Below are 12896 nucleotides of genomic sequence, written 5' to 3' on the forward strand. Positions count from 1 at the left end.
TCTACCCCCCGCCCTCTCTCTCTGTATCCACCCCCCCCTTCCTCTCTCTCTGTATCTACCCCCGCCCTCTCTCTCTGTATCCACCCCCCGTCCTCTCTCTCTGTATCTACCCCCCGTCCTCTCTCTCTTTCTCTCTCTGTATCTACCCCCACCCTCTCTCTCTGTATCTACCCCCCGTCCTCTCTCTCTTTCTCTCTCTGTATCTACCCCCCCTCCTCTCTCTCTCTGTATCTACCTCCGCCCCTCTCTCTGTATCTACCACCCCCTCCTCTCTCTCTGTATCTACCCCCGCCCTCTCTCTCTGTATCTACCCCCCTTCCTCTCTCTGTATCTACCCCCCCGCCCTCTCTCTCTGTATCCACCCCCCTTCCTCTCTCTGTATCTACCCCCCCGCCCTCTCTCTCTGTATCTACCCCCGCCCTCTCTCTCTGTATCTACCCCCCTTCCTCTCTCTCTGTATCTACCCCCTCCTCTCTCTCTGTATCTACCCCCGCCCCTCTCTCTCTGTATCTACCCCCCCCCTCCTCCTCTCTCTCTGTATCTACCCCCCGCCCTCTCTCTCTGTATCTACCCCCCGTCCTCTCTCTCTTTCCCTCTCTGTATCTACCCCCCGTCCTCTCTCTCTGTATCTACCCCCCCGCCCTCTCTCTCTCTGTATCTACCCCCCGTCCTCTCTCTCTGTATCTACCCCCCTGCCCTCTCTCTATATCTACCCCCCGTCCTCTCTCTCTGTATCTACCCCCCGCCCTCTCTCTCTGTATCTACCCCCGCCCTCTCTCTCTGTATCTACCCCCCGCCCTCTCTCTCTGTGTATCTACCCCCCTGTCCTCTCTCTCTTTCCCTCTCGGTATCTACCCCCCGTCCTCTCTCTCTGTATCTACCCCCTGCCCTCTCTCTCTGTATCTACCCCCCCGCCCCCTCTCTCTGTATCTACCCCCCTGCCCTCTCTCTCTGTATCTACCCCGCCCCCTCTCTCTGTATCTACCCCCCCCGCCCTCTCTCTCTGTATCTACCCCCCCCCCTCTCTCTGTATCTACCCCCTGCCCTCTCTCTCTGTATCTACCCCCCGCCCCCTCTCTCTGTATCTACCCCCCGCCCTCTCTCTCTGTATCTACCCCCCCCACCCTCTCTCTCTGTATCTACCCCCCGCCCTCTCTCTCTGTATCTACCCCCTGCCCTCTCTCTCTGTATCTACCCCCCCCCCGCCCTCTCTCTCTGTATCTACCCCCTGTCCTCTCTCTCTTTCTCTCTCTGTATCTACCCCCCGTCCTCTCTCTCTGTATCTACCCCCCGTCCTCTCTCTCTTTCCCTCTCTGTATCTACCCCCCGTCCTCTCTCTCTGTATCTACCCCCTGCCCTCTCTCTCTGTATCTACCCCCCCGCCCCCTCTCTCTGTATCTACCCCCCGCCCTCTCTCTCTGTATCTACCCCCCCGCCCTCTCTCTCTGTATCTACCCCCCGCCCTCTCTCTCTGTATCTCTCTGTATCTCTCTGTATTTCTCTCTGTGTCTACCCCCCTCCTCTCTCTCTGTATCTCTCTGTATTTCTCTCTGTGTCTACCCCCCATCCTCTCTCTCTCTGTATCTCTCTGTATCTCTCTGTATTTCTCTCTGTGTCTACCCCCCGTCCTCTCTCTCTGTATCTCTCTGTATTTCTCTCTGTGTCTACCCCCCCGTCCTCTCTCGCTGTATCTCTCAGTATCTCTCTGTATTTCTCTCTGTGTCTACCCCCGTCCTCTCTCTGTATCTCTCTGTATCTCTCTGTATTTCTCTCTGTGTCTACCCCCCCTGTCCTCTCTCTCTGTATCTCTCTGTATCTCTCTGTATTTCTCTCTGTGTCTACCCCCCGTCCTCTCTCTCTGTATCTCTCTGTTTTTCTCTCTGTGTCTACCCCCCGTCCTCTCTCTCTGTATCTCTCTGTATCTCTCTGTATTTCTCTCTGTGTCTACCCCCCGTCCTCTCTCTCTGTATCTCTCTGTATCTCTCTGTATTTCTCTCTGTGTCTACCCCCCCGTCCTCTCTCTCTGTATCTCTCTGTATCTCTCTGTATTTCTGTCTGTATCTACCCCCCCGTCCTCTCTCTCTGTATCTCTCTGTATCTCTCTGTATTTCTCTCTGTATCTCCCCCTGCCCTCTCTATTTCTGTCTCCCTCTATCTATCCTGTCGTTTTCCTTAATGAATGTAGACCGGAGCATGATCTTGTTCCTGAATGTTTATGTCAGCTACTTGAGTAGCTGACATGTCTATGTCTGTGTCACAAATGGCACCCCATACAGAGTATAGTGTGGGACTTTTGAGCTGGTCTAAACTAGTGCACTATATAGGGAATCGGGTATCATTTGTGACGTAGCCTATGACCAACCTTTTGGTTGCATGCATTTATTGTACATGTTAGTGTACTCAGCCTGTGGCTGAACATTTGCTCTGTTCAATGTGTACATGCATGATATCAATACTGGATGTGTACACTATATGTGTATGCATTTATTTGTCAAATGTATCTGTAGAGTTGAAGTATGCTGATGTTTCTACAGTCCAAATGTATCTGTAGAGTTGAGGTATGCTGAGGTTTCTACAGTCCAAATGTATCTGTAGAGTTGAGGTATGCTGAGGTTTCTACAGTCCAAATGTATCTGTAGAGTTGAGGTATGCTGAGGTTTCTACAGTCCAAATGTATCTGTAGAGTTGAGGTATGCTGAGGTTTCTACAGTCCAAATGTATCTGTAGAGTTGAAGTATGCTGAGGTTTCTACAAACCAAATGTATCTGTAGAGATGAGGTATGCTGAGGTTTCTACAGTCCAAATGTATCTGTAGAGTTGAGGTATGCTGAGGTTTCTACAGTCCAAATGGGACAGCATGCTGATATGTGTTGACATGGTCGTTCTGTTGTTGACACTGAATAGTGTGTTGATCATTTATTTGAGATGTTCCTGTAAACGGTCTTTACTCCACAGTAGTTTGTCTCCACTGATGAGAGGAGGGAGATGTGTACTGGAGGTGGTGCACTATTGAAAGTGGTACTATACGGACGGACTCAGTTTCCTATTTTAGAAAGCAACTCCGTAGCAGAATTCAAACGGACAATATTTTCATATATTATAGTGAAATAAAGATGAAATAAGTATATATATAGTATATATATATTATATATATATATATATATATATATATATTAGGCTCTATATGTATTGTATGGGGGATACACAATTAGCATTTTGCTCACCGTTTCTACATTCTACACGGATACTTAGATGAAATATTGAGAGAATTTGTGCAATGGAAAGGTTCAATAGAATGTATGTCTGTCTTCCTCAGGTGGTTTTGTAAATAATTAAAAAGCACTGGCATGCAAAAATATGTCTGTGTGGTTTGTGTTGAATATTGTGAAGTATATTATTTGTTTTATGCTTTAGGGTTAGGGTTATTTTATGCAGTAGGGTTAGGGTTATTTTATGCTTTAGGGTTAGGGTTATTTAATGCAGTAGGGTTAGGGTTATTTTATGCATTAGGGTTGGGGTTATTTAATGTTTTAGGGTTAGGGTTATTTAATGCTTTAGGGTTAGGGTTATTTAATGCAGTAGGGTTAGGGTTATTTAATGCAGTAGGGTTAGGGTTATTTTATGCGTTAGGGTTAGGGTTATTTAATGCTTTAGGGTTAGGGTTATTTAATGCTGGGTTATTTAATGCTTTATTTAACCTGAGTACCAGTCTTTAATGCTAGGGTTATTTAATGCTTTAGGGTTAGGGTTATTTAATGCTTTAGGGTTAGGGTTATTTAATGCAGTAGGGTTAGGGCTATTTAATGCAGTAGGGTTAGGGTTATTTTATGCGTTAGGGTTAGGGTTAGGGTTATTTAATGTTTTAGGGTTAGGGTTATTTAATGCTTTAGGGTTATTTAATGCTTTAGGGTTAGGGTTATTTAATGCTTTAGGGTTAGGGTTATTTAATGCAGTAGGGTTAGGGTTATTTAATGCTTTAGGGTTAGGGTTATTTAATGCAGTAGGGTTAGGGTTATTTAATGCTTTAGGGTTAGGGTTATTTAATGCTTTAGTGTTATTTTATGCTTTAGGGTTAGGGTTATTTGATGCGTTAGGGTTATTTTATGCAGTAGGGTTAGGGTTATTTAATGCTTTAGGGTTAGGGTTATTTAATGCGTTAGGGTTAGGGTTATTTTATGCAGTAGGGCATAAACAATGATCCCAATGATACTACACAGTTACGGAATACCAGAGTATTATTAAATAGACAAAATCCACAAGAATTTTACAATTACTGAAGGGTGAATTCAGAAAGAGTGGGACACCATATAAACTGGGACAGATTTGTTAATCCAGACAGGTTAGATAAACTGGGACATTTTAATCCTGATTTGTTAATCCAGACAGGTTAGATAAACTGGGACATCTTAATCCTGACTTGTTAATCCAGACAGGTTAGATAAACTGGGACATCTTAATGCTGATTTGTTAATCCAGACAGGTTAGATAAACTGGGACATCTTAATCCTGACTTGTTAATCCAGACAGGTTAGATAAACTGGGACATTTTAATCCTGATTTGTTAATCCAGACAGGTTAGATAAACTGGGACATCTTAATCCTGACTTGTTAATCCAGACAGGTTAGATAAACTGGGACATCTTAATGCTGATTTGTTAATCCAGACAGGTTAGATAAACTGGGACATCTTAATCCTGACTTGTTAATCCAGACAGGTTAGATAAACTGGGACATCTTAATCCTGATTTGTTAACAACACTGTCATCTCAGATTTTCAAAATATGCTTTTGAACCATAGAAATTGACTAATTTGTGTAAGAGTATGCAAAGCTAGCATAGCATTTTGAGTAGCATTTAGCACGCAACATTTTCACAAAAACCAGATAACCAAATAAATAAAATCATTTACCTTTGAAGAGCTTCTGATGTTTTCAATGAGGAGACTCTCAGTTACATACCAAATGCGCAGTTTTTCCTGAAAGCGTCTGTGTGTAGGAGAAATCGTTCCGTTTTCTACATTGCGTCTGGCTACCGAAACGAACCGAAAATTCAGTCACCTACAACGTAAAACTTTTTCCGAATTAACTACATAATATCGACCGAAACATGGCAAACGTTGTTTGGAATCAATCCTCAAGGTGTTTTTTCACATATCTCTTCATTGATATGCAGTTCGTGGAAGCTTGCTTTCCTCTCTGTATCCCATGGAAAAATACTGGCAGCTGGCTTTTGCGCACCAATTTCGGCGCAGGACACCGGCCGACACCTGGTAAATGTGGTCTCTTATGGTCAATCTTCCAATGATCTGCCTACAAATACGTCACAATGCTGCAGACACCTTGGGGAAACGACAGAAAGGGCAGGCTCATTCCTCTTGCATTCACAGCCATATAAGGAGACAATGGAAAACAGAGCCTCAAAAATCCTGCTCATTTCCTGGATGCCGTCTCATCTTGGTTTTGCCTGAAGCTCACGTTCTAGGGCACGCACAGAAAATATCTTGGTAGTTCTGGACACGTCAGAGTGTTTTCTTTCGAAAGCTATCAATTATATGCATAGTCGAGCATCTTTTTGTGACAAAATATCTTGTTTAAAACGGGAACGTTTTTCATCCAAAAATGAAATAGCGCCCCCAGAGCATCAACAGGTTAAGAAAAGGCTAAGCTTGAGAGCAGACGCATTATTTTCATTTTATTTGCGATTTTCAGAAATCGTTAACGTTGCCTTATGCTAATGAGCCTGAGGCTTTAGTCACGATCCCGGATCCGGGATGGGGAGTTCCAAGAGGTTAATCCAGACAGGTTAGATAAACTGGGACAGCTTAATCCTGACTTGTTTATTTCAGCTAACATGTAACCTGAGTACCAGAGTCTCTTCAGCTAACATGTAACCTGAGTACCAGAGTGTCTTCAGTTAACATGTAACCTCAGTACCAGAGTCTCTTCAGTTAACATGTAACCTGAGTACCAGAGTCTCTTCAGTTAACATGTAACCTGAGTACCAGAGTGTCTTCAGTTAACATGTAACCTCAGTACCAGAATCTCTTCAGTTAACATGTAACCTCAGTACCAGAGTCTCTTCAGTTAACATGTAACCTGAGTACCAGAGTCTCTTCAGTTAACATGTAACCTGAGTACCAGAGTCTCTTCAGCTAACATGTAACCTCAGTACCAGAGTCTCTTCAGCTGACATGTAACCTGAGTAGCAGGTCTCTTCAGCTAACATGTAACCTGAGTACCAGTCTCTTCAGTTAACATGTAACCTGAGTAGCAGGTCTCTTCAGCTAACATGTAACCTGAGTACCAGTCTCTTCAGTTAACATGTAACCTGAGTAGCAGGTCTCTTCAGCTAACATGTAACTTGAGTACCAGTCTCTTTAGATAACATGTAATCTGAGTACCAGTCTCTTTAGCTAACATGTTACCTGAGTAGCAGGTCTCTTCAGCTAACATGTAACCTGAGTAGCAGGTCTCTTCAGCTAACATGTAACCTGAGTACCAGTCTCTTCAGTTAACATGTAACCTGAGTACCAGAGTCTCTTCAGTTAACATGTAACCTGAGTACCAGTCTCTTTAGCTGACATGTAACCTGAGTACCAGAGTCTCTTCAGCTAACATGTAACCTGAGTACCAGAGTCTCTTCAGTTAACATGTAACCTCAGTACCAGAGTCTCTTCAGCTAACATGTAACCTGAGTACCAGTCTCTTCAGCTAACATGTAACCTGAGTACCAGAGTCTCTTCAGTTAACATGTAACCTGAGTACCAGAGTCTCTTCAGTTAACATGTAACCTGAGTACCAGTCTCTTCAGATAACATGTAACCTGAGTACCAGTCTCTTTAGCTGACATGTAACCTGAGTACCAGAGTCTCTTCAGCTAACATGTAACCTGAGTACCAGAGTCTCTTCAGTTAACATGTAACCTCAGTACCAGAGTCTCTTCAGCTAACATGTAACCTGAGTACCAGTCTCTTCAGCTAACATGTAACCTGAGTACCAGAGTCTCTTCAGCTAACATGTAACCTGAGTACCAGAGTCTCTTCAGTTAACATGTAACCTGAGTACCAGTCTCTTCAGATAACATGTAACCTCAGTACCAGAGTCTCTTCAGTTAACATGTAACCTCAGTACCAGAGTCTCTTCAGCTAACATGTAACCTGAGTACCAGTCTCTTTAGCTGACATGTAACCTGAGTACCAGAGTCTCTTCAGTTAACATGTAACCTGAGTACCAGAGTATCTTCAGTTAACATGTAACCTGAGTAGCAGAGTCTCTTCAGTTAACATGTAACCTGAGTACCAGAGTCTCTTCAGTTAACATGTAACCTGAGTACCAGTCTCTTTAGCTAACATGTAACCTGAGTACCAGAGTCTCTTCAGTTAACATGTAACCTGAGTACCAGTCTCTTTAGCTGACATGTAACCTGAGTACCAGAGTCTCTTCAGTTAACATGTAACCTGAGTACCAGAGTCTCTTCAGTTAACATGTAACCTGAGTACCAGAGTCTCTTCAGTTAACATGTAACCTCAGTACCAGAGTCTCTTCAGTTAACATGTAACCTGAGTACCAGAGTCTCTTCAGTTAACATGTAACCTGAGTACCAGTCTCTTCAGCTAATATTCCATTCCTTCACCATGTTGGATGAGGAGTTGCTCATTGGTTGTTGGAAATAACATTCATATTTTCCATAACAAGATGTGGAGCCTTGAAAATATAATTAAAAATATAACAAAATCAAAAACAAACATTTAGCTGTTAGCTAGGCAAGTTGTTGTATTTTGAGGCTTAATCAAAGCTAAGAGGTTTTGTGGATGAAACTGCAGTATTTATTTAGTTTGGGAATTTAGATGTAACCTAGCAACTTTTGACGGACTGGTTTCATCTGGACAAACAAAAACGGTTGATTAGCAACCGGATACCAACTCATTCTGTAAAGGAAAAAAGTGAGTTCCAATATTTTCATAATCGTTGTGATTGGAGGATAGCTGTGAGGGGGGATCCTCTGTTCTCTTCCAGCACATTCATAATAGAATGTTCATATTTGAGTCTCTGGCAATGACAAGGAGTGGAATGTTAGAGTCTTGTACACCAGACTAGCTAACATGGCGTCCATTCTAAACCTGGTCGAACTCTCTATAGACCCAGTCGGAATCAGAAAAGGGGAAATCAACCTGTTGTTACCTTGGTTACCGTATTGGCTCACAGCAAAAAATATCACCTTTTTCAAATGCAATTTTCTATTATTGTCTGCTTGTTTTAGTTCATTTCAAAAATACATTTAAGAAAAGTATAACATGTCTAAGGATGACTTTTCAACATTGCCTTGCTCCCTAGAGTTCTCACTACTTAGAAACACTTCATAGTGTGCTTCCTTCATGTCCCTTCTCATGACTATGCTAGCAGCAACCTGAGCGAGTGAGTGCTAGCTAGCTACCTACAGAACATTAACCTGTAGTGACACCCCATCCCGTGAACGGGACCGTTGTCATCATCTGACACTAATTAGCATAACGCAAAGGACATGAATCTTCCTAGAAAATATTCCTATTCATGAAAATCACAAGTGAAATATATTGGAACACAGCTTAGCCTTCTGTTAATCACCCTGTCATCTCAGATTTTCAAAATATGCTTTACAGCCAACGCTAGACAAGCATTTGTGTAAGATTATCATAGCCTAGCATAGCATTATGCCTTGCTAGCAGCAGGCAACCTTGTCACGGAAATCAGAAAAGCAATCAAATTAAATCGTTTACCTTTGATGAACTTCGGATGTTTTCACTCACAAGACTCCCAGGTAGACGGCCAATGTTCATTTTTTCCCAAAATATTAGGCGAAATAGCTCCATTTGTTCTTCACGTTTGGCTGAGAAATCACCCGGAAATTGCGGTCACCACAACTCCGAAAAATATTCCAGATTAGCTCCATAATATCGACAGAAACATGGCAAACATTGTTTAGAATCCACCTTCAAGGTGTTTTTCTAATATCTATTCGATAATATATCCGTCGGTACAATTTGTTTTTCACTAGGACCGATTGGAGTAATGGCTACCTCTGTATTTTACGCGAGAATCTCTCTCGGAGCCACCATGTGACCACTCACGCAATGTGGCCGCCTACGGCTATTCTTCAACAGAAATGTGTAAAACTACGTCACAATGCTGTAGACACCTTGTGGAATACGTAGAAAGCGTAAGCTCGTTGATGGTACATTCACAGCTGAATAGGGAGTCATTGGAACGCAGCGCTTTCAAAACCTGGGGCACTTCCGGCTTTCGCCTGCAACATCAGTCGCCTGCAACATCAGTCGCCTGCAACATCAGTTCTGTTATACTCACAGACAATATCTTTACAGTTTTGGAAACGTTAGAGTGTTTTCTATCCAAAGCTGTCAATTATATGCATATTCTAGCATCTTTTCCTGACGGAATATCCCGTTTAAAACGGGAACGTTTTTTTCCCAAAAATGAAAATAATGCCTGCTAACACCAATAAGCTAGCCAAGACCAGCAACACAAACAAACTGACTACAGTATACAGCTACAAGTAGTGAGTGGAGTTACAAACGGACAGTACTAACAAGTTAAACGTCTTACCTGTGATGAAATGTTTTCCACACACATGGCTACGTGTTGCTTACTTGGACACCGGGTCCCCACACTTCCCACTCTCCAACACCTAATAGCCTGAAGCCACAGGGCTCTTCTTGCAGGCTCTTTTTCCCTACAGACAGAGCATTGCGAACCGTAGGTTGAGATTTTTGATCTGGCTACATGTACATTGAACAACACAGCAGCTTTTCGGCATGTTTCTTTAATTTCTGTATTACCATAATATCAACAACAGAGTTGCCTCTTTCATAATGGAGGTCAATAGGAAAGAACGTTGGACTATGGCTCTGCCCAGAACTAAGAACACACAAGGGACAAGTCATTGAATTAACATTGACAGGACATTTCCATGGTAATTTGGAATGTTCTATCAGCTGATGCTGGTTTCCATGGTAATATAGAATGTCCATTCAAATGATGCAAAGTAATTGATGTGGCTCATAGAATGTATTTTTTTGAAATGTCAGTTGAGTTGACACAACAAATCACAGCATAGATTGAGTGGAACACCTGCTATTACTTCTTGCTGTGCTCCTGATAACACTCACAATGGCTGCCAGTCCACCGATAATGGCTGCCAGTTCACCAATCATGGCGTATTCATTTGAATGGGGAGGGCTGTTCTATTCTTTCTAATTCTGTTATTTCACATTTGACCATGGAAGGAGGACCACGCAAAGGATCCGCCAAGTGGTGGTTCTGCTATTGTTTTCTGTGCTGTGCCTCCCTTGATGTGTACGACGGCCCAATCATCTTTAATGGAAGACTGCGATCAGACAATGAACATCCAGAGTTTATTGAGGATCTGCACAACATTGTTGACAAGAGAGACTCTGAAACAGATGGCCATAGTTGGTCTGATACAAGAGGATCAACCACAGAAGTAGTGGACCAAGAAATTACTGCAAACGGTGACTGCACAGGTTCAATATCTGTTCAGTCATGGAACATGGAGCAGGCCATCCTGTCCTCGGACAAGGAGGAGCCAGACACAGACCAGGAAGAGAAAGAGAGAGACTCCTCCCCCTGCTTGATAGTCCTGCCCACTGCCCCTCTGGGCATCACCTACATTCCTGTAATGCTTTACGACCTGGAACAAGAGCAACAGGAGGAGGGAGAGGAGGAGAAGGAGGAGGAGAGCCAAGGAGAGAGGGAGCAGGTAGAGGAGAGTGGTGAGGAGACCAACTTCCCTGCTGCTGGTCAGGAGTGAGCTGCGAGAGGAAGACCGCGGTGGGCCTCAGTGCTCTCTGCTGGTCAGTGGATGTACTGTAGAATAGGGCTCTGGTCAAAGGTAGTGCACTATGTGGGGAATAGGCAGCCATTTGGGACATGGTTGTGTCCTGTTCTGTAGTGTCAGAGGATATAATCATGTGTTGCTTGTGTTGATAATCATTGGCCATTGGATGCAATCTCATAAGTAAAACATGTCATCCTCTTTGCAGATGAGACACCTCAAGGTGGAGCTTCATTTCATGGAAGCCGCTTCCTTTATGGATTAAAATATTTATTCTGCAGTAGACATGATCTGTTTTGTTGACTGGTGTGTGTTTGTGTTCTAGGTTGTCTATGAGAGCGACCTGAAGAGTTCTAACACAAGCTGAAGACCAGAAACATGGTCATCCAATGTTCTGGAAATATGAAGGAAAGGAAGACATTTTCCACTCCTACAGCCATACAGCACAGTATGTGCAGAACAGTGTTGCATAGACAACCTGGTAACATGGAACAGGACTAAATAAACAATGTTTTCCATATCACACCACAGTGTTCTCCATATCACACCACAGTGTTCTACATAACACACCACAGTGTTCTCCATATCCCACCACAGTGTACTCCATATCCCACCACAGTGTACTCCATATCACACCACAGTGTTCTCCATATCACACCACAGTGTTCTCCATATCACACCACAGTGTTGTCCATATCACACCACAGTGTTCTCCATATCAAACCACAATGTTCTCCATATCACACCACAGTGTTCTCCATATCACACCACAGTGTACTCCATATCACACCACAGTGTTCTCTATATCACACCACAGTGTTCTCCATATCACACCACAGTGTACTCCATATCACACCACAGTGTTCTCCATATCACACCACAGTGTTCTCCATATCTCACCACAGAGTTATCCATATCACACCTAGAGGTCTCCATATCACACCACAGTGTTCTCCATATCACACCTAGAGTTCTCCATATCACACAACAGTCTTCTCCATATCACACCACAGTGTACTCCATATCACGCCACAATGTACTCCATATCACACCACAGTGTTATCCGTATTACACCACAGAGTTCTCCATATCACACCACAGAGTTCTCCATATCACACCAAAGAGTTCTCCATATCACACCACAGAGTTCTCCATATCACACCACAGTGTTCTCCATATCACACCACAGTGTTCTCCATATCACACCACAGTGTTCTCCATATCACACCACAGTGTACTCCATATCACACCACAGTGTTCTCCATATCACACCACAGTGTTCTCCATATCACACCACAGAGTTCTCCATATCACACCACAGAGTTCTCCATATCTCACCACAGTGTACTCGATATCACACCACAGAGTTCTCCATATCACACCACAATGATATCCATATCACACCACAGAGTTCTCCATATCACACCACAGAGTTCTCCATATCACACCACAGAGTTCTCCATATCACACCACAGAGTTCTCCATATCACACCACAGAGTTCTCCTTATCAGACAATATAGTTCTCCATATCACACCACAGAGTTCTCCATAGAACACCACAGAGTTCTCCATATCAGACCACATAGTTCTCCATATCACACCACAGAGTTCTCCATATCACACCACAGTCTTCTCCATATCACACCACAGTGTTCTCCATATCACACCACAGAGTTCTCCATATCACACCACAGAGTTCTCCATATCAGACCACAAAGTTCTCATATCAGACCACAGTGTTCTCCATATCAGACCACATAGTTCTCCATATCAGACCATAGAGTTCTCTATATCACACCACAGAGTTCTCCATATCACACCACAGTGTTATCCATATCACACCACAGAGTTCTCCGTATCTCACCACAGTGTTATCCATATCACACCACAGTGTTCTCCATATCACACCACAGAGTTCTCCATATCACACCACAGAGTTCTCCATATCACACCACAGAGTTCTCCATATCACACCACAGAGTTCTCCACATCACACCACCGAGTTCTCCACATCACACCACAGAGTTCTCCATATCACACCACAGTG

General features: G+C 43.4%; 2 protein-coding genes across 2 annotated transcripts in view; one reads left to right on the forward strand and one right to left on the reverse strand.

Annotated features, from left to right (window-relative positions):
* Positions 1 to 9744, reverse strand: part of LOC135519813 (uncharacterized) — a 66845-nt gene extending 57101 nt beyond the window's left edge. The window contains exon 1 of the mRNA XM_064945025.1: positions 9600 to 9744. The gene's annotated coding sequence lies outside the window, so the exon portion shown is untranslated. The remainder of the gene's footprint in view (positions 1 to 9599) is intronic.
* pde11al (phosphodiesterase 11a, like) overlaps positions 1 to 11215 on the forward strand; it is a 45853-nt gene extending 34638 nt beyond the window's left edge. The window contains 2 exon segments of the mRNA XM_064945026.1: positions 10555 to 10773; positions 11174 to 11215. Coding sequence (XP_064801098.1) covers positions 10555 to 10773; positions 11174 to 11215 — 261 coding nt within the window.
* Positions 11216 to 12896: the final 1681 nt, after the last annotated feature.

Source organism: Oncorhynchus masou, chromosome 29 (assembly GCF_036934945.1).
Source record: "Oncorhynchus masou masou isolate Uvic2021 chromosome 29, UVic_Omas_1.1, whole genome shotgun sequence".
NCBI classification, from domain to species: Eukaryota; Metazoa; Chordata; class Actinopteri; order Salmoniformes; family Salmonidae; genus Oncorhynchus; species Oncorhynchus masou.